The 22,500-nt window shown below is 38.3% G+C and overlaps 1 protein-coding gene across 1 annotated transcript in view; it reads left to right on the plus strand.

The window, feature by feature from the left end:
* The window catches only part of ndst1a (N-deacetylase/N-sulfotransferase (heparan glucosaminyl) 1a), a 73,649-nt gene that overhangs the window by 46,467 nt on the left and 4,682 nt on the right, over positions 1–22,500 (plus strand). Inside the window, exons 3-15 of the mRNA XM_036575657.1 lie at positions 184–312; positions 1,207–1,551; positions 4,108–4,195; positions 5,456–5,610; positions 7,571–7,756; positions 10,006–10,134; positions 12,854–13,036; positions 17,596–17,692; positions 18,787–18,910; positions 20,249–20,423; positions 20,748–20,918; positions 21,029–21,138; positions 22,169–22,271. Coding sequence (XP_036431550.1) covers positions 184–312; positions 1,207–1,551; positions 4,108–4,195; positions 5,456–5,610; positions 7,571–7,756; positions 10,006–10,134; positions 12,854–13,036; positions 17,596–17,692; positions 18,787–18,910; positions 20,249–20,423; positions 20,748–20,918; positions 21,029–21,138; positions 22,169–22,271 — 1,995 coding nt within the window. The remainder of the gene's footprint in view (positions 1–183; positions 313–1,206; positions 1,552–4,107; positions 4,196–5,455; positions 5,611–7,570; positions 7,757–10,005; positions 10,135–12,853; positions 13,037–17,595; positions 17,693–18,786; positions 18,911–20,248; positions 20,424–20,747; positions 20,919–21,028; positions 21,139–22,168; positions 22,272–22,500) is intronic.

Here is a 22,500-nt window from a genome sequence, read left to right on the forward strand (position 1 = left end):
ATTACATCCTATTGTTCGCTGAGAATAAAAAACATAAACAACTGATAGCAGCTGTCAGTATCTGGGGGTTTACACAGGGTCTGACTTGTGGTCACAGAGGCACTGGCCCCACTTGAACCACCACTGTATTAAGATGCTCTCTATCTCTGCGCCCCCCCCCCACCCACCCCCATATACATGTAGGCAAATGAGAACAGTCTGCTCAGTGCTCAGCTGAAAGGTTTCCCGCTGTTCCTGCACTCTAACCTGGGTCTGAAGGACTGCACAGTGAACCCCAAGTCACCTTTACTGCACATCACTCGCGGCCAGGAGGTCAGTCCACATGCCCTCTAACGGGCTTTTTTGGCTCTTTTGTATGTTTTTATTAGCTAAAACTCTTGTTCATTACAACGGCTGATGGTTGGTTAGCATTGTAGCCTCGTTATAAAAAAAAACAAAGACTTGTTTGTTCCATTGATTTTTAGATGAGGCCTGCATTGTATTAGCAAAGACATACATTTGTGTGCAAACGTTTGCATACCTCTGGTTATATTACATTTTGGTTGATTTTCTAAGTGAAAATTTAGTTATGTTTTACATAAAACATTAATTTTTACAATACAATATATTGAATGTAACATATTGAGGAACCAATAAAATAAATTAAATGTGCATAACATTTGCCCATGCCACATTTTTAAATAAACAGTAATTGTGGGGTAAAATGTATGTTCTCTGTAGAGGATGTGTTAACTTATTTTCACTTAAAAAATCATGTGAAAACCATAATTTAATCAGCTGGACCCACACCTATATAGCTGTTTTTTGTGTTCCTAGTTTGATTCTTTAGTTTTGCTCTGGAGCTGATGTAGGTAAGTAAAGAAAGCTTATTCTATGAATTAGCGATGTGCATGCCTGAATCATCACACACTTGACTCTTCAGTGCAAAACTAAAGAAGTGGACACTAAACTTGTATTTGCTGATCGACCTTTGTGGTAAGGGGAAATTGTTCAGAAATTATCACTTTAAAGGGACACTCCAGTCAAAATGAAAAATGTATTGTTACATCCATTGTAAACTTGCCTATTTGCCTCCTAAAGTCGTGCCACAATGAGATTTTCCGATATATCGCTGTGGTAGGATTCCCAATGTTGTATGATGTATTTGCGTAATGCGTGTTATAGGTCCAAATGCGTCGTTAAAGGACCATTTCTGACTATTCTCAGGTGGTGAGAGGTCCCCTGCCTGGTGATGACTGGACAGTCTTCCAGTCTAATCACTCCACGTATGAGCCTGTACTGCTGGCTAAGACCCAGTCAGCAGAGAGCGTGGGGCTGCGTGCTGTTCTTCACACCTCTGTGGTGCAGGACCTGGGTCTCCATGACGGTATCCAACGCGTCCTCTTCGGCCATAACCTGGCCTTCTGGCTTCACAAGCTGGTGTTTGTGGATGCTGTGGCCTTCCTAACAGCCAAGAGGCTATCCTTGTCCCTGGACAGATACGTGCTGGTGGACATCGACGACATCTTTGTGGGAAAAGAGGGCACACGGATGAAGGTGTCTGATGTGAAGGTAAGAAAGTGCTGCACTGGGACTGACTGCTTTCTCTCTCTCTTTATTTGGGTCTTGCTGATTTGTTAAGGCCATTTCACACTCGCCCAACTAGACAAGACAATTAGAGGAGAGCGGGGATCAACTTAATGTGTGATAAAATGTAAAAAGGATATTTATGTAGCTCAGCAGGTTGAAATAGAAAGTATCTGATTGCTGTGAGAAAAAATCACAGCTGATAACCGAAAGCAGAGATTTCTTGTGACTTTTTATATCTTCAGAATTACTTCTGTACAGTCACATGCAAATGTTTGAACACCATCACATTATATTCAAGTGAAAGTAAGATAAGAAAAAGTAAGATAACTGAAGAATGAAGTACAGCTTTACGTTGTGCCCACTCTTCTCTTAATAATTTCTTCACTTGACCAATTATCAAGGTTGATGCATGTAACACTTAACTCTGTAGGCTACATAGGTGTTAATATACTTAGGTGTCAACAGTTTGATCAATCAAAGAAAATCAGAGAGCATAATACAGGAAATGTGAAGAAAGGTATATGTCTTCCGCCTTCTGTTGCTGACTGTGTTATCATTGACTGTGGATTGTTGTTCTAAGGCTTCCGTCTGGGGGTGACTATCTCAGTTCCATTCATCAGGGTTTTATAAACTAATTTTGCCTAGATTTGTTTATAACACATTTCCTAGCACAAGGTTAACAAGGTTCACTTTGGCTAAGACCTACTTTCTATTCTATGTTTAGCTTTTTTATACTTTTTTTACACTAAGTGATTTATTATTTAGGAGAAAAATGGATTCATGATGTATCTAAGAATCTGTTATTTTACCCATCCCTACTTCCTGCTGTGGATGAACACAGGGTACATGGCTGATCTTTGCTTGCTGTCTGAGGTGCAGCCCTTTAAAGTGGCTAGAAAGAAGGGTAAGGGAGAGTAGTTTAATGTAGGAATAGAGAATGTGAGCCAAGTTGAATGACAGATATGCAGATAGACTAAAAAAAGTCAACTTCAACTTTCTAAAGCACACATTAAAACAGCAAAAGCTGAGCAAAGTACTATTCATCAAATAAAACTGCCCAAGCAAAAATTGTACAGTTAAAATGAAAAAACTCAGTACAAAACCAAAATAGTAGAATTAGAAAATAAAAAGTAGAAGTATTTAGCCCCCTTAAGTCATCAGGTTAGTCTGGATTACAAATGACACATATACTGATTGTATCGTACAGTATTTTTATTGAACGTCTACACATTATTTTTCAAAGTCACAATTCATTGTCAGCAGATCTTTTTTTTTTAAATGCTTTAAAAGTGCTCAACCCCTTCAGACTAGTACTCAGTTCCACATCTGTCAGAGTGTGTTAGAGTAAGTTTCTACCAGCCTTTCACAATGTTTGGGAGAGATTTTAGCCCGTTTATCTTGGCAGGTTTGCTCCAGGTTGTTCTGGTTGGTTTGATGATGCGTGTGAACCACACTATTCAAATAGTGCCACAGATTGTCGATTGAATTGAGATCTGGACTTTGACTTAGACATTGTAAAGCATTTATCTTTTTATTATTCACTTACTCGTGTGTTGCTTTGTCTCTGTGCTTGGGATCATTGTCAAGCTGAAAGGTAAAAAGTTTCTCCCAAACTTCAGTTTTAGTAGATTGAAGCAAGTTGTCTTGCAGTATCTCCCTGAATTTTGCACAGTCCATCTGTCCTTCTGTTTTAAGAAGATGCCCAGTGGTCACTCTGGTGCTTTCTGGCAAACTCCGGATGTGTTTTGATGTGTGTTTTCTGTATTAATGGCTTCTTTCTAGCAACACTCCTATACAGGCCTGTTGTATACAGAGCTCTTGATACTGTTGACTGGTGCTCCTTCACTCCAGTCTCAACCACTGAACTCTGTAGCTCATGCGGAGTGAGTGTTGTCTCTTTGGCCTTCTCGCTCTAATGCTATGTTTTGAGGAACGTCCTTGTCTAGGCAGTGTCTGTGGGTATGATGCATTTTCTGTTTCCTTACAGTTGATCCAGTGGTGCTCACTGGGATATCAAAACACTTGGAGACTACTTTGCAGACTTTTCTTTTATTTCTTGTGGATGTCTGTAACTATCTTTAGTTTCCTTAGAATGTTTTTTGTCTTCATTTGTACACGTTTCCTTCTGATTCATAGTCCGATGATTGATCCTTGAATTAAAGCTGCCTTTCATCCAGAAAAGATTAACTTCTTTAATGATTCACAGGTAGAGGTCAATTGTAAGCCAGTTGTATCCTCGGTGGGGGGTATCTTGCATCTATGCAAACTAGAGAGCTTCCGCAGCAACTTTTGTCACAGAGTATTTTCTTTATAAAATCAATCACTTATGATTAATGGATTTTGAGGGTCAGTCTTTTGAAATAATATTTAACACAGCACAAAATATCGAAGTGTCATTAGTAATCCAGACAAATCTGATGACTTTTAAGGGTTTTGAATTCTTTAGAAGGTGTACTGTATGTGTATAGTGAAAGTTTCTGGTTGTGTTTGTATATGTGCATATGTGTGTGTGACTCATCGTCCTCTCTCTCTCTCTAGGCGTTGTTGGAGACGCAGAACGAGCTGCGGACGTCGATCCCAAACTTCACTTTTAACCTCGGATTCTCAGGGAAGTTCTACCACGCAGGTCAGTGATACATCAGACAAGCTTTATTTGTACATTTTTCACCTCCTCTGCTGCTACAGAGTTAACCGTTTCTTTAATCGTTGTTTTAGCTCATGTGCTCGTCTGAGGGAGTCTCCATTATTTTACTCATTCAAAATGAAAACCTACAAAATTCCCTTGGCTGTTATTTACCAATCAAATATGTTTAAGAATGTGTACCTCTGCATGGTACTGATTTTTTTTTTTTATTGTGTAACACTAATACTGTCACCTAAAAAGTAAAACAGCTTTACATTAATTTCCTAAATTCATTTTGTTTCATTTATTCATATATATATATATATATATATATATATATATATATATATATATATTATATATATATATATATATATATATATATATATATATATATATATATATATAAAATCAATTTTTTTTTTTTTTTTTTTGCAATGCACTTTTTTTTTTCTTTGCAATGCACTTAATATTCACCCACTGGCCACTTCTAGAAGTACACCTCAAAGTAAACACAGTCATTGTCCATTTTGTCAGCTCCATTTACTATATATGTGCACTCTGTAGTTTGAAATTACAGACTGTAGTCCATCTGTTTTTCTGCATACTTTGTCAGCCCCCTTTCACCCTGTTCATCAGTGGTCAGGACCCCCACAGGACCACCAAAAAAACAGGCATTATTTGGGTGGTGAATCATTCTCGGCAATCCACTGACACTGACGTGGTGGTGGTGTGTTAGAGTGTGTTGCGCTGGTACGAGTGGATCAGATACAGCAGTGCTGCTGGAGTTTTTAGTCTATCAACCAAAAATATTCAGCCAGCAGTGTTTTGATAAATGATACATGCTCAGTGGTGGTCCTCTGGAGATCCAGACTATTGAAGTACAGGGTCAAAAGGGACTAACAAATTATGTAGAGAACCAGATGGACTGTGTTGTAGAGCTATAAAGCGCAATTACATGGTAGGTAGACTGGAGAAAATGGACAAAGAGTGTAGATACAGGAATGAAGTGGCTGGTGTGTGTGTGTGTGTGTGTGTGTGTGTGTGTGTGTGTGTGTGTGAGAGACACATTTTGTTCGCCATTTATGTAGTGTATGTGTGTGCTTGTAGGCACTGATGATAATCAAGATGATGATCTTACTGCCTTAATATATGTATAAAGAAATGTGTGGGTGTGTGTAGGTGCTGATGAGTAAAACCTAAGCGCTGACATACTACTGTCCTCTATTAATTAGATTGTGTGTGTGTGTGTTTTGTGTGTAGGTACTGATGAGGAGGATCTGGGTGATGACCTGTTGTTGTCTTATGTTAATGAGTTCTGGTGGTTTCCACACATGTGGAGTCACATGCAGCCACACCGCTTTCATAACCAGAGCGTGTTAGCAGAGCAGATGCTTCTCAACAGACACTTTGCTGAGGTGAGTGTGTATACACACACACACACACACACACACACACACACACACACACACATACATACACTCACTCACTCAAACAGAGGGGAGGGGTCAGAGCACAGGCCCTGTAGAGATAATGTCACTTCCCAGGCTATTAGTCTGCAGCCTTCTAATTCAGACAGTGTGTAGAAACTGTTGTTTAGCTTTGAACTAGAGACGCACGTAATATGTATATACAATAGACTCTCATAGAAACTTTGTAGATTAGCCTACATTTAGATTGAGGGTTCTCTTAGTTCTAATGGATGATTTTGTGTCCAAATATCTACTTTTTGAATAAAAAGCTGCTGAAATGATTTGTCATTATGAGAACTCCCTGGCATTAAGGCTGTTCAATATGTACATTTTTATATATACATATTTTTTATTTTTGATAAATATGGTTACATGAAAATGCAAGAAATGTAATGTGTGTGTGTGTGTATATAGTGCCTGTAGCCAAAGCTAGAGTATTAAACTAGTGAAGTGCTTCAGTCTAATTCATCATACACTACTTTACTGATCCATCTAGATCTATCTAGCTCTATCTAGATCTTATCTTTTACAGTCAGTGTCAGAGTCAGCAATTTTCCAAGAAGTTGAGGAAGCTCTACCTCCTGTTGTTGGGTGTTGTTGGTATAAGGACTTCCTGTATCAAATATCCTGTATACCTTGATTTTCTGGACAAGTGTGGTACAGTTAAAAGTAAGCTCTGCAAGGAAGTTGAATTCCTTAAGCAGGTTTGGGTACCTCTGACATACGAGTGTGTTCGAGTAAAGCCCTTGATTAGTTTTAGAAAGGTAAAACTACTGTTATTTAAGTAATTACCAATAAGATTCAGTATGAATCTACAGTGTCTAATTTTTATTTTTTTTTAAGTCTGACAGTAATAATTCATGTGAATAGTCTTTAATAATTGTCTAAACCTGAAGTTCCTTCAGCTCCAGTCTCACGCTAATATAATAATAAAACCTGTTAGCAGACACTACTGTGCACTGAGTTGTTTTTCTATTGCGTGTAGTGCTGGACCTTTCAATCTCAGCAATCTGTGGTAATTTGGAGAAATTGCGCAGATACTTGAAGCTGAATTCCTCTGTGTTGATTTAGAAGAATCCCCATGCCAACTTGTCTCACATTCAGACAAACAAGTAATTAAATAGAATATAGACGAGGAGATGTAATATGTTTAAAAAAAAAGTAAAATAGTGTAAGTCGGGAAGATGTAAGGGCATTCCAACAATACCTTTTCAAGCTCTCTGAAGCATGCTCTTCAAACTCGCTGAAGCAAGCAACACAAAAAAAAATATTTTGTGCTTGGCATCCGCGAAAGAGCTCCATACATCAGCAGCTGAATATCAAGGGTGCTTTCATTGTAGTCACTCGTCCAGCATAGAGGAATAGCTAGTTTTGCCTTACACTCCCATGCTAGTTTTGTCTTGAAACACAATTAATTATATTTTTGTGTTTTTGTGTGTGTGTTTTGTCATAGATGTGTCTACAGTTTCTAGTTGTTATTATTATATAGGTTCTGGGGCCCTTGGTCAAATTATGTTTTGTTTTTTTCTCCAAGTGAGAATAAGTGAACACATCCTCTTCAGAGAACACATTTCTGCACATTTATAATGCACAGTTACTGTTTACTTTTTAAAATTAATTTAATTTTTGAAACATAAATATTTTGTTTTTTTTCCCCAATATGTTAAACTAATAAATAAACATTTCACTGAAATTTGAAGAAAATTGCCATATTTAAGACGATTTAGATGATTTGTTAACTTATTTTTACTGAGAAAATGAGCAAATCATGGAATTTGACCAGGGATGTTTGGACTTTTGCAAAAGACTGTGTTGTCCCAGTCTTACTTACTAGTCAATCAAAAAGAAGTCAGAAGAAGAGTGACACTGTATATTTAATGATGTGTTTCTGTTTGTGAATATGCAGGAACACTCTATCCCGACTAACCTGGGTTATGCAGTGGCACCTCACCACTCTGGTGTATATCCTGTGCATGAGCAGCTGTATGACGCGTGGAAGAAAGTGTGGGGAATCAGAGTGACCAGCACAGAGGAGTACCCTCACCTCAAACCGGCCCGCTACCGCCGCGGCTTCATCCACAGCGGCATCAGCGTGAGTGTGGACACAACGACAATGAACTAAAGTCAGCACACTGTCGCTCACAATATCAAAATGATTTCGTTCTCGCTACTGTGATAGAATTTTTATATATTTTAGGATGTGCATGCTTTGCTTTTTTTCATTCGCTTTATCACTCACACATAGGGTGCGAAACAATTTGATATGGTTTGCTGCAGTACAAATTAATACAAAATGATGTGCTGCCATACAGTATGTTACAACACGTTTTGCTGCAATACCATTTGACACGATACATCACAGTACATTTGTTGTGATACATTAGTGATACACTACCGTACGACACACTGCAATACTATTCAGTACAATATATTTTACAATATAAAACAGTACAATGTGATACCCTGTTATGCAAATTGATACAATTTTATTGTTCAATTTGAAAATTTTTCGATACAGCGAAAATAGGGTGGCTGAAAATTTCCATTTTCAGTCTATAAGATTATTCAGCGTTAATAAAGGTGCAATATTTTTTTTAACAATAGCTGTGCTTTATATTGTCCCGATCTAACGCTCCAGTTACGAGTTAATGTTACCCAGAGCTAACACATTAGCTACAAGCTAACATGCTAGTTACCACAAAACAATACCATACCATGTGATAGTTCCAATTTATTACACTGTGATACAATTCCATAAAGTACAGTAGGCTGTGATACAGTATGATATGTTATGGTGCAGTTTGAGACAGTGTGATTCAATACGATAAACTGCGTTGCAGTACCATACAATGCAATACACTCTGATAGTTTTATACAATACATGCTGTGATTACAGTTTGATACAATTTTATACAATACGCTGCGATGCAATTCGATACAGTACGATACCCTGTGATAGTTTGATACAATACACTGATAGAGTTTGATACAATACATTACAATATGATTTGCTGTGATACAGTGCAATACGCTACAGTACTGTTCAATACAACATGATTCTCTGCTATAAAATGTGGTACAGTGCGATACCTTGTTACGCCTAGTTATGCAGTTCAATACAATTTTATACAATATCATGTGCTGTAATACAATACCCTGTGATGGTGTTATACAGTTTGATACACTGCGAAACAATATAATAACCAACAATACAGTTTGACACAGTGTGATGAGACAATTCAGTGCAATATAATACTCTCCTACACAATTTGATGCAATACCATATGCTGCAATACAATTTGATCCAATACAAAATACTGTGATACAATGCATTATATTGTTTCATCCCTAATTTTCCAAATACAGTAGATGACAATATTTCGTGTTTGTGATGTTGTACAGACAATCAAGAACCAGTAGTGCCAAACCTAATAAGACTATTTGCATTCATTGTTTCACATACTGAGCTAAATCCTTTAAACAAAACTAACTATTCTCTCTTTGTAAAGAAAAATGCAGTTAATAATTTTTACTTATAAACTATATGTGCAATATACTTAAAAAAAAATAGTGATATAATTTATCATAATGCTAAATATCGTCACATTCCCACTCTTTTATCTCTCCCTACTAAATTCTTCTCTTTGTTTGCTGTTTGTTTTTCATTCATTTTCACTTTCTTGCTCAGTCTGACACACACACACACACACACACACACACACACACACACACACACACACACACACACACACACACACTTCCATCCTCATTCTTTTTTTGTTGAGCTGTTACAGTACTATTCTCTTTCTCACCTCTATCTCAGCTTCTTCTTTACTCACCCTTTAACCTCTACAGTGCTAATAATTGTAATAAACTCAGTGGATTTACTCTCCAGTTTCACCCCTCTTCACTAAAAATGTCAAATTTGGCTTGTTTGTATCATTTTCTTCCGTCTGTCTTCCTCCTGGCTTGGTTTCACCCCCCTGCTGGCCCCCCGTGTGATTGTCCTTGAGGCAGAGGAGGCAGAAGGACAGCGGAGAGTGGTTAGCTGATTGCTGAGAGCAGATTTATATTCACATCTGTGTGTGTTCTGCCTCTCATTGATTTTCATATAGACCCCCCGAGCTCATGAATGCTCTGAGAGAGATTATGAATATTGCATTAGGCCTCGCTCTATTTATTGCAGGGGAGAGAAAGAAGCTCACACTTCCCCTTAGCCCAGGAGAGTGGTATATGTGGGTGGATAGAGCAAGTGTGTCCAGAGGTGTCCAGGGTATTTTCAGAAATTGCATTCACACAATGCTAATTGTGAGGCTAACCTATTACCATTTCCCTCTTCAGGTGCTGCCCAGGCAAACATGTGGTCTTTTCACTCACACTATCTTCTACAAGGATTACCCTGGAGGCCCTCAGGAGCTGGACAAGCTCATCGACGGAGGGGAGCTCTTCCTCACTGTACTTCTCAACCCAGTGAGTACCTTTTCACAACCCCCCTGCCATTCAGACGTGTAACAGATGGGTCAGGCCAAGAAACCAAGTGGACACTGAGACATGTTTTGGGAGTCAAAATGAGGCCTCTCACAATCATGAAATTTTAGCTGACAGTTAATTGCTATGTAAATAATTGTGACAAGCAATCTAGTTTCCTTGTCTGTCTCCCAGTAATATACTGTCAAGCCCAGTAATGTAGAGCAAAAAAAAAGCAGTACACAGCATTCTCCTTCATTTTCCACCTAAAATAAACAGATTATGTCCTGATAATCATCCATTTTCACCGTTGATGCTGTCACCATAACATTTTTGTGACAGGATGCTGCTGTCACTCATGTGCCGCTAAGAAGCATAAAACTTGTTTGTTTTTGTTGTTGTTTTTTGTTTTTTTTCCCCCATCTGCAGCAGGTAAACGCAGCATTAAAGTACAAGCTTAATTTGGCCAAACTGGCTGATTAGCTCTCTTGCTTCTTAGCTGTCTATACTTAGTATTACTCAACATTGTCCTCTGATGGTGTTACAAACATCAAATAAACATCACTCACCACTGTCATCTAAAGACATTAAATAAACATTAAGGGCATAAATAAATGTTTATTTTATTTAGAGCTATTAGCATCACTACTGCCCTCTATGTTATGTACTATATTGTCCTACAAGGGAAATTTGTCATTTTGCTGCCTAACTATGCCCAAAATGGGAGCAGCACAGCGTTGCCAGCAGAGCAGCACTGCCTGGGGCAGTGGGAGGTTGAGTGACTTGCCCAAGGGCACAACCAGGTATACATGGTCAGTCGTGGGAACCCGCAGCCTTCCAGGCTGATGGCTCACTGCTTCTACCATTAGGCTACCAGCCACTGGCCACCTCTAAGGGTGTTATAAATACACATCAAACATTAGTAACCACTGCCCTCTAAAGGTATGAACAGCAACAAAACAAACATTAGTCATTGCTGTCCTGTAAAGGTCAAATAAACAAACCCCAAGTCAGAATTTGTTTGTTTTCGTTAGACCTGTATTTTGTCTCAAATGTGTTTCTGCTTTCTTTTGTTTAAAAGCATTTGCCTCAGTCCAAGTGATAAAAATTCATCCAGTTCAGTTCTGTTTGTTCCAATGTAAACATGTCAATTGTGAATGCTAACAAATGTGGAAAATAGTGTGCTCATCATCAATCATCAATTGCGATCAGAGGAATGTTATAATAATTAAGACAGGCCTAGTCATAAAATCAAAATTTGGCTTTTTATTTTTATCATTCGTAGTAAAGAACATGCTGGCATAACTACACTGTTTATCCACATGACAGGTTAAAGGGTGTTATAAAATGTACATATGTTCAATACATTATCATTTATAGAGGTTTTTTTTATTATCACTATATTTTGAATAGTTTATTAATAATATTCACAGTAAACAGTTCTTCTGACAACTGAAGTGGCTATGGTTGCCAAGCAACCCAACACTTAGAGATCAGCACAATGTCTAGTTACTGTGTAAGTTATAATACAGAAATTGACTGATCTGTGTGGCCATATATTACTACATCTAGTATTTTTGAACATGGCTCAGCAAATCAGATTTTACGGCCAAGATTGTCCATGTTATAGTTATATATATTTTTAATGTAAGACTCTTCAGTAACAGTTGACCAAGGCCACAGTGCTTTCCTACTTTGAACTGTCTAAGCTGGGGGACTAAATTCAATAGAGAAGCGTGATTGTATTGATACCTGTTCTGGGCCCAGTGCCAAAGCGTGTGGAACGCCACTTCACCTGAAGCTTCATTAGGGACTAAATCCAGTGCTGATCTAATGATGTGCTAATTAGTCTGTGGTCCACAGGCACACGACTGGCTTTGTATGATGAATGAACAGTCCACTGTAGTGCAGTAGAGAACAGTATAAACATTGGTGAGCTGTATATTTGACCCTTACCTAATGAGCTAGTCTCTCACTATTGATCAGAGTGATCAGTAAAAGGAGTTTGATCAGTAATGTCATTAAGGACAATTTACCACACTTGTTTTCTCCCTCTGTGTGTTTATCTCCTTTTACTCACAAACCTTTTCAAACTTTGTGTTCAGAATTTCCAAACTGCAGTAACTAAGCAGCCAGTCTTTTGTACATTGTGAGTTAACAAGCATGCCTGTTCCAAAATCTGAACTGCTGATTGACTGTCTAACCCATCTCCCACCACTCCTTTCCAGCTCATTACACTCATTACACCCATGTTTAAAGGGCTCATATCTCGGAGAACTGAATTTTACTCACATTTGTGTAATAAGAGTTTGACGTGGTATGTAAACAGTATTAGACATACCATACACTCTTCAGTTTAATTTGAAGGGATAAAGAGAGGTTGGAAAATGGTCAAGTAAAAATGAATTATGACTGTTTTTGTTCTGACACAAGTGGACCGCAAGGGACAAAATTAAATGCACAAAAAAGTAGCATATGGGCCCTTTAAGCCACATCCACTTAGGTTTTTTCATGTAAAGGTAGGTATTATAAAAAGAATATTTAAGTAGTTCAGGAATCGGTTTCGAAGTAAAGGGTTTGTTATTGGTAAATGATACCCAGACCTAGCAACAAGTCTAAACTGTCTGAACATGGTCCTAAATAAGATAAATCTCTCTCTCTCTCTCTCTCTCTCTCTCTCTCTCTCTCTCTCTCTCTCTCTCTCTCTCTCTCTCTCTCTCAGATCAGCATCTTTATGACTCACATGTCTAATTACGGAAATGACCGTTTGGGGCTGTACACTTTTAAGAAGCTGCTGCATTTCGTGCAGACATGGACTCACCTAAGGCTGCAGACGCTGCCCCCACTCCAGCTCGCTCACAAATACTTCAGTCTCTTCCCCTCTGACAGAGAGCCAGTCTGGCAGGTGGGTGTACAGTGTGTATATTGGTGTGTATTAACTTTGTATATTTATTAATAGGGGTAATAATACACACAGGTCGACAAATCAAAAAGTCACAAGACTGCACTTAAAATGATGCAGCTATAACACACATAAAACAGGTCTGTAAAGCACCAAAACTCATACAAACAAAGCACGTAAAACTCACACATATAAACCTCATTTCCAAAAAGTTAGAACAGTATGTGAAATGCTAATTAAAGCAAGAAGATTTGCTTAGTAAATTCAGTTCGACCTGTATTAAATTGAAAACAGCACAGAGAACACAATATTTGATGATTATCGTTGTTTGTAAATATATACTCTTTGTAAATTCGATGCCTGCATTCTAAACATTCTAAAAAAATGAAAGAGAAGCAAGTTTACCACCTTTTCTTTTAAAAAAAAAATAATTTAATAGTTTGGGGACTGAAAACACCAATTAATAGTTTTGGAAGTGGAATTTTTTGCCATTATTCTGTTAGGCAAGTCTTGCCACACTGTTCAATGGGAGATGTTCCACAGCCAGTTGTTAAAACGCGTGTAAAATGTGACTTGGCCTTGTCATGCTGAAATAAGTATCGATGTTCCTGAAAAACAGGACACAGAAGCAGTCCTGTTTTTAATGCAGTGCTGTCTGAGGGATTCAAGGTGACAGGCATTTAGTTGTGGTTTTTGGCCTTGCCCCTTACGCACAGAGATTTCTCAGGATTCCCTAAATGTTTCAATAATTTTATGAGGTTCCTTACTTGTGGTTAAATTATTGGATAATTCACCAAGGTTTTTTTTTTCTTGACCCATACTTGCTCATGAAGAAGTCAGCCTTTCCCTGATGCTGATTTGATAGCCATTTCAGATTGCATGACCTGTTCATTTTTTTTTAAATGATTTTCTGAAGAAAATCATAGTAATTTACAGTGACAGTGAGTAATTAAATGTAATCACTGTCAGAGATTGTGAGAAGTGTGCACTGTAGATGTGTGCGTCTGTGTTTTATGCAGCATGTATGTAATGTAGTGCTCCTGCATTCCTCTCTCCTGCTCAACTAATGATCAAACCCTAAGTGAGCTGAGTCAGGTGTGTTACAACTGAACTACAGCAGAAGTGTGCAGAGCCTGAGGCTCTCCGCACTGAGAGAGAAACACTGAGGTGCTGTGTGTGTGTGTGTGTGTGTGTGTGTGTGTGTGTATGAGGGGATGTGGGACCAGCAGCATCTGATTATTGAGCTGAAGTTGAAAGAGTCCCAGGCAGAGGAGAGAAGGAGAGAGGGAAATGTGAGAGAGAGAGAGAGAATATCGTTAGGGTTACAGTGCTGTGTAGCGTCTAGCTCTGCGGCCGGCAGCCCTTCATCAGAGAGCGTGCCGTTTGTTATTCATTTCTTTTGTTTCTCTCTCGTAGTTGCGTAAGAGCTCTATAATGTGGTTGAGTGTGCTTCTGTTCTCCTCATTCCACTCTGTGTGTGCGTGCCCTGTTTCTTCTTCCCCCTCTAATCATTTCTCTTATTCATTTTGTTTTTACTCAAAGGATTGAACAGTAAAGCTCTTGTGGGGTGTGTGGGTGTGTGTGCTCATCACCTGACACCGATTTTACCACAAACACGCACATCGTCTCTAACTGACTAACTGGAAGGCACATGCTTTAGTCATTTATGGAACTGGCTCTCCTGGCCTTCATTAAAGGCATACTCAATGGTTTAGGTGGAAGTTAACTAACTCTACTTGTTTTGAAACACAACAGCCAAACAAACAGGTAGGGCTGGAATCAGTTCCAAAGAGAGTTAATGTTCTGATTACAGGCATTTTGAAATAGTGTTGACTCCAACAGCTCGAATTGAAGCTGGAATCTATTCCACATATTTTGCCCAGCATTATCCATTTGCCTACGTTCACATGTGCATGAAGCACATATATGTTTGAATATGCATGAAGAGTGTCAGTGTATGTTCCCCATATAAAGTGCAGTTTGGTTCCCATTTTGGAGTTACACAGCCATAAAAAGCTGGAGAATTTATGGAAAATCTGGTCTAATGCAGCGTCGCCATAAACTCTGGACTATAATGTTGTGCTCCAATTAGTTTTCTAGTTTTCTGTTGTGTTTGTTTTTTTTCCCCTTTTTTTTTAAAGATGTACTGGACTGAGAGGTAATCTGAGACTGCAGGTAATCAGGTATGAGCACAGGTATTCTGATTTATGTCAAGTTCTTTTGTTGCATACACACTGTACACAGACTGGTAGTGCCTCATGTGAGAAACGAGCCTGATTGTAGAAAAAAACATTAAAGTTGCTGCATCTGGAGAGTAACTTACTTAAAAATGCATTAACAGGGATTTGGTTACCCCTCATTCTCACTTTGCAGACGATACTAGATCATAGATTTTTGTTCTGTCGGTTCATTGCAAAGCACAGCCTGACTTTGCCCTCTTTCTCACTTACTCTCTTTGTGTATGAATTAAATACTGTGATTACAAGATCTTACTTGCTGTTGCTGCTAATGATGTCTACCATTGAAATGTTCTATAGGGGTATTAGTGAATGTGTACAATTTGGAGGCACATTTTCCCCCATTTCGGAGGTCTTCTTTAGAGTTTGTCTTTTGGGTATGTTTGCAACACACTGTTGATTATTATTATTAAGATTATTATTATGATTATTATTATTACACGACGTGACGTAAATGTAAAACTCTACTTTACCTGAAAATACAAACATGCGGCATCTAGAAGATGAAGAATATTTAAATCCTTCATTTCTTCAAGCATGGTGTTGGTTTCAGCATCTCTCAAAGTGTTTTGTTGCCATTTCGCAGGCACTGTGTTAAACACTGCTTACTTGGTTTTGGTACCGCGGTCTGTTTTTGCATATGTGCCATCTGAGAAATCCAACAGAAAACAGAGTAGGAGTGTACATGCACCAAGAAATCCTTTTACTGAGCTAAAATCCAGCTCTCTTCATCGCGTTTCTTAATCAAGTAACCAAACTGGCTACTCAGCACCCACATCCCACTCTGTTAGCTTCAAGTAAGCTTTCTCTTGCGCAAAAAGAGACATACTTCTCTTGCAAATATGTTCTCTTACAAATATGGGGCTAGAAAAGTGTTCTTTGAGCTCTGCCATAGAGGAGCCACTTTTTCCGTATTTCGTCTTTTTGTTTCACAGCCACTGGGTTAACTTCTGTTGCCTATGCATCGCTTTGCCTTCATTTATTTCATTTCCAGTCAAAACTGCCATTAATAATAAGTTATTCCTTTTATAGTGTAAAAAAAAAAAGAAAAAAAACGAACAGAAAATCACATAGAAGCCACAACTGTTGAGCTCTGCGGTGGTCAGTGTATTGTTATGTGAATGCCAGTAACTTTTTTTGTTTGATTTGATAATTTACTTCTTTTCTAGATTAAAAGGTAATCAGGTATGAGCACAAGTATTCTGATTTATGTCAAGTTCTTTTGATGCATGCACACTGTACACAGACTGGTAGTGCCTCATGTGAGAAACGAGCCTGATTGTAGAAAAAAACATTAAAGTTGCTGCATCTGCAGAGTTTTTCTTAAGTGTTCTTTTTTCAGTAAAGGCTGCTTGAAACTTGAACAAAAATGGAGCTTAATTTCTCTTTAAGAATCATGATTTTCACTTTAACTACCATTTACCTGATGGTGACCATTTTGGTGGCCTGCCAAGTCTTGTATGGTTGTTAGGAGGCCCATTTTCTCTACATATTTTAATCATTTAAAATCATGGAAACTCCTGCTATTTTTCACTTACTTTAACTTTCCCCTTCCTTATGCAAGTGAATTATCTTATCTAATCACCTCAGAAAAGTCTCTTTGAAAATGAATGTCTTGTACTTAATGGGTGTTTTGACTGAAAATACAATGGTTGGTTGTCTTTTGTACAGTACTTTATCTTATTGACTGCTGAAATATAAGGAAATTTCACCAAGTAGCTTTAAAACCACATTAAAATCAACAAACTAAACACAGTCTGTAGAAATTCCTTATTGAGGGCGGAAAAATCTTTTGATCATACTTTGATTCATCTTTTCAGAAATGACACGTAGTCATTTACAAGAAGTAATGCTTTCAGATTTGGAACTGGATTTTTCAGAACAGGATTTTTAATTTTCATTCCAGGGTGATTGACACCATGAACTGTAGTGTTCATTGACATTTGCCTCACTGTGCTTCTGTCAGAGTTAGTTTGATGGTATTATTAACTGGAGGTGTTTTCTTTTGAATGTGGCTGATGACTCAGTGATGATATGTCTGTGGTTATCATCATTTAGTGATTCATACATTCGAGTCTAAAAGACTGTCCGTTCCTGTGTGTGTTTGTCATATGGTTGTCGATGCAGAACAAAGAAATGCTCTGTTTAGAATTTCCATTCAAACTCAATGTATTAGAAACTGCCCTGGATTTTTATTCACGACAGAACCTTCACTCTTATTATGTGAAATCTTCTAACCTCGTCCTAACTCAGAATAGTTTAAAGGCACTGCGGTGTCTTTAGATCATTTGGAGAATCATTTTGTTCTCTTTTGTAATGTTTCAGAACCCCTGTGAGGATAAGCGACACAAGGATATCTGGTCTAAGGAGAAAACGTGTGATCGCTTCCCCAAGCTGCTTGTAATTGGGCCACAGAAAACAGGTGAGTGCCCAGAGCTCCCCCTGCTGTATTTCTTGTGTGCTACACCCACAGCCCTTGAGGCCAATCATTTGCAGCTGTTTGCAAATCAGTTCAGTAGTTGTACTGATTGGTAAAGCTGCTGATAATTTAATGTATTGTGTTGTTGTCTTTCAAATAGTAATTATTTTGAACAAATGTAACTTATATTTGAATATTCATTTAATGGTATCCCTGTTCAGTGAATTGAGAGAGATCATCATTAGTGTTACAGTGCTGTGTAGCGTCAGGCTCCACGGCCGGCAGCCAGATCAGTGCAGTTCAGTGCAGTTGTGTTTCGGCACTCAGCCTTCCGCTCCCTGTTCCTGTGCTGGTGTGAGATCAGCATGTATATGTGTATGTGTTTACGTATGTATTTAGGTATGTATGCAGTCATATACAAAAGTTTGGACTCATTATGGTCAAATTACATGTTTTGTTGATTTTATAATTGAAAAAACTCATCCTCAATAGGGAGCGTACTTAAATATAGCGTTAGTATTTTCACAGGCCACCATTAAAATGTGTAGAGGTGTTCTCTATTGAGAAAGTGTCAACAAAACATGTCATTTGACTAGGGCACCCAAACGTATGACTGCGTGTATTTGTGATTGTTTTATAGACTGGGTAGCCCATTCATTACCTCCAGACAGGGATACAGAAAGGGAAGGTGTTGTAATTTCAGGGTGCTGAAATTGTAAACAGCATCATGCTAAGGTTTATAATAATGTACTATAGATGACAGTACAGCTCCTAATATATAGCTGACACAGAAGCCACTGATGCACACCCTACACGCTCTGCTGGTTGAACTTTATGCAAACGAGCTGATCTACAACCAGTCAGATTGTAGACAACTGATTTGTGTCACACAGTCAGGCTACACATTGAAGATGTATTACCTGAATGCACAAAATGTGAGAATTTTTATTCAGATTTCATTTATTACTTAGCAATTCAGGTTAAATAATTCTGAAATCTGGGGGTGTTGCATCGTACCCCTCCTGCCTGCATCCCTGTTTCCAGATTACTTAATACTTTTTCTTCTCTTTTCCTCCACTCATTTCTTGTTCTGTCAGGGACAACAGCCCTGTATCTATTCCTGGGCATGCACCCTGACCTCATCAGCAACTACCCCAGCAAAGAGACATTTGAGGAGATTCAGTTTTTCAACGGGCACAACTACCACCGGGGAATAGACTGGTGAGAAATGCTCTGGGCTTCCTTTGCCTCTCTGCTTCAGCCTTAGTAGCACATTCAGATTCAGGATGAGAATATCTCAAATCCATAAAGTTTTCTGTGGAGTTTACAGGTTACTCTTTAAATTAGTTTTAAAAGTTATATTCTGTATACATTCATAATACTCACTGCACATCTCTGTTATTGGCTACCTAATTTTTTCTTAAGTTATATCCTTAGTTTTAATTATTAAATTTTTTCTCATTGATTTGTTTTATAGTATAGCATGCTTACTTGGGCTTAATCCCATTTCTTATTTTTAACCCCTACCCCTTGATTTCGAATCTGTCACCTTGCACTTTGGAACTGAGTTACAAGGGGTAGTAGCTGAAATCGTCCTCTACAAAATGGGACAACCCTCAAATAAAAAAGAACATTGCTTCACTAGTGGGCTACTAGCGGTTCTCTGTAGGCGACCCTGCCAGTCTGTAGTGATAGCAGAGGAGCGGTAAAGTTCAGCAGCCTCACTGCTGGGCTTTAGTTACATTCAGGGAATCAAATGCCTTCAAATTGGCAGGGGTGTGGCAATTATTTATTATTGCCCACCCATAATTCTTCGGTGATATGAAGCTGAAGTCAGCTATTCGTTAGCTTCTTGTTCATTTTCCTGTTCCACCTTAAATGGTGCAACAGTGCTGACGGCTGATGCTATTTAAGGTGGAACGGGAAATTTTGCTGGCTAGCTACCGAGACATCAGCATAGTACTAGAGATTTTTGAGGAAATTATTTTGAGATTTATGAGGAAAAGGATAATACATTGAAATAAGATTAAACTAAAATAACACCATATTTATCGCAACTTTTGTTTTTTTTTCTCCCGCATAACACTCCATTTAGAGTGTGCCTCTGAAAAACCGCCATTTGGAGGGCCTTTTAGACTCAACACTTTGCCCTACTCCTCTATCTCAACAAAAATTGGGGAACATACCCCTAGACATGAATGTGCAAAACAGAGGGCTAAGGGCTAAATGGTAGGGGCGAGGGATAAAATGAAATTAGGGGAATTGGGGAAATAAAATAAAACTCATACCAGATAACAAATAGAAACTGTGCACTAAAATCCAAAGAAAATGCTAAGTTTGTTATATTTAAGTCTGTAGGGGATTTGTTAACTTATTTTCACGCAGAAAATCAATGCAACGTGTGACTGGACTAGAGACATTAAGACTTGCATATGGTTTGTACATGTTTGAGAACTAAAAAATGTAAAGGTAGGCCAATTTAAAGCACACAAAGTCTTCTGGAAAACATGTTTACCTTAAACAAACCTGAGGAGTTTTGTCTGTGCCTGTATGTTTCAGGTATATGGAGTATTTCCCTCTCCCCTCCAACACCAGCTCAGATTACTACTTTGAGAAGAGTGCTAGCTACTTTGACTCTGAAGTAGCAGCAGCCAGAGCAGCAGCCCTGCTCCCGAAAGCTAAAATCGTCACAGTCCTCATCAACCCTGCTGAGAGAGCCTACGCATGGTACCAGGTAACGCTCTCTTTATGGCTATAAACCTCCAAGAAAACAAGAGAAAAGTAAAGATTTTGACAAATCAGTACACGTCACACTGTTTAAGACTAATGTTAATTAATATCTGTGGTCATGGTTCTTAGCACTAATACTTCAAATTAAAGTAGCTTTAAATCTAGCTGTCTCGACTGGCTGTAATATCCTTTTTCATCAACTCCTATTTACAGAGCAATCAGAAAGGCCTCAGTGTCAAATGTCAAGGTTTTATTTCGAGGACACATTGCAAGGTCTAGATGCCCTACTGACTCATTACACGTTATTCACATATTTCTTCCCTTTCAGCACCAGAGAGCTCATGATGACCCAGTGGCTCTGAAATACTCTTTCCATGACGTCATCACCGCATCCCACAGTTCTCCTGTGAAGCTGCGTATCCTACAGAGCCGATGTCTGGCGCCGGGTTGGTACGCGGTCCACCTGGAACGATGGCTCACACACTACCACTCTAGTCAGGTGTGTGTGTGTGTGTGTGTTTTACATTTCAGTGCATAAGCTTAGAGCCTCTTTTGTAGTGCTTTTGTAAGGCTTTGTGGCTAAATAATTCTGCAATAATTTTTGTGTAGATCATGGTTGTGGATGGGCAGATGCTGAAAACTGAACCAGCATCAGTCATGGATAAGGTGCAGAAGTTTCTGGGACTTGTGAACGCCATCAACTATCACAAGATCCTGGCGTAAGTTCATCACCATTCAGTCATGTTCTAAACATGTCCCTTTCAGCTGTGCTTTATCTTGACCTTGATCACTTTTAACACCTAGAAGTTGAAAATTCTTTCATTTTGCTTTGCAATTCAAATGTAAATACTAGTTTTGTAGTCATAACCACTAGAGGTAAGTATAAGTCAAGACTGATGCCTGGACATATTGAGTCTGATTCTTATAACGCCTAAAAATACATTTTAAAATCATAAAATGTCTGAAAATGTTTTGTTTTACTGTCAGATATATTAGTTAGGGATGTCTTTCCTTGCATGTTTTAATGGATCAGATAGACTAAAGCAAGTCCAATCCAGTTCTGTCTGTTTTTCTTTTTTTTTTTTCAAGACATAACACAAATGTGACCAATAATTTTTATGCAAAACAAGACTGCATACAGTAACTTTTTAAAGTTCACATCAATAAAATATTTCCTTCTCTGCTCACAAACATGAGTGTTGTTCCAATAGAAAGGGTAAAATCTGCACTTTCAGCTGAATTTCTCAGTTTGTTTCAGTGTTTTCATCACTATCTGTGACTTCTGTATATTATGGCAGTCACAGTTCTTCCAAGAGCTCTCCAAATTTGTAGAAAACAGCATTCTGTGTTATTAGGAAATAGTGATAACTTTTACACTTGATTTTTTGTGAAGGTCTTCCTTCATCTTTACAACTTCAGAGATACAAGATACAAATCCTAACAGTAACATGAAGATGAAACCTTTTGAAGCTCTAATGACTGTTTACACTGTCAGTGACTCTGAACAGTGGCATTAAAACCCTCATATATTTGTGCAAGGCTGGTTTAGAAAGTGTCCGTAAGCTTCCTGGACACCTAAAAAGAAGGTATTAAAATATATAAAGCATATATCAAGTATAAGTATATAAAAGCTCATATAAAAACCTTTCAAAATTGCAGGGTATGGATTTAATATAGATAGAATGAAAGGTGATAAAATATTAATGAACTCATGAACGCGATCAAATGTGCTGTGATGCATCTGTGCAGGTTTGATCCTAAAAAAGGTTTTTGGTGTCAGCTCCTGGAGGGAGGGAAGACGAAGTGTCTGAGGAAGAGCAAAGGAAAGAGATACTCAGATATGGACTCAGAGGTACAGTATCTCTGCCTGCATCATGCAGCCTTTACTGTCCCTGGACATTTGTCACTGTACAAACAAAATTAGAAGACACTTATCACAACTGCTCCGTGTTCAAAGACATTTCGAGAGAAATGACTGAACGCAGCCGTAGGACAGCAAGGCTGCAGTGTCAAAGAAAAGTTAAATATCTGAAAGCAAAGTCTAAAGAAAGCAAGGACACTAACTAAAGAAGTGGCCATGG

The sequence above is a fragment of the Colossoma macropomum genome, unplaced genomic scaffold (assembly GCF_904425465.1).
Source record: "Colossoma macropomum unplaced genomic scaffold, Colossoma_macropomum, whole genome shotgun sequence".
In the NCBI taxonomy this organism is placed as follows: Eukaryota; Metazoa; Chordata; class Actinopteri; order Characiformes; family Serrasalmidae; genus Colossoma; species Colossoma macropomum.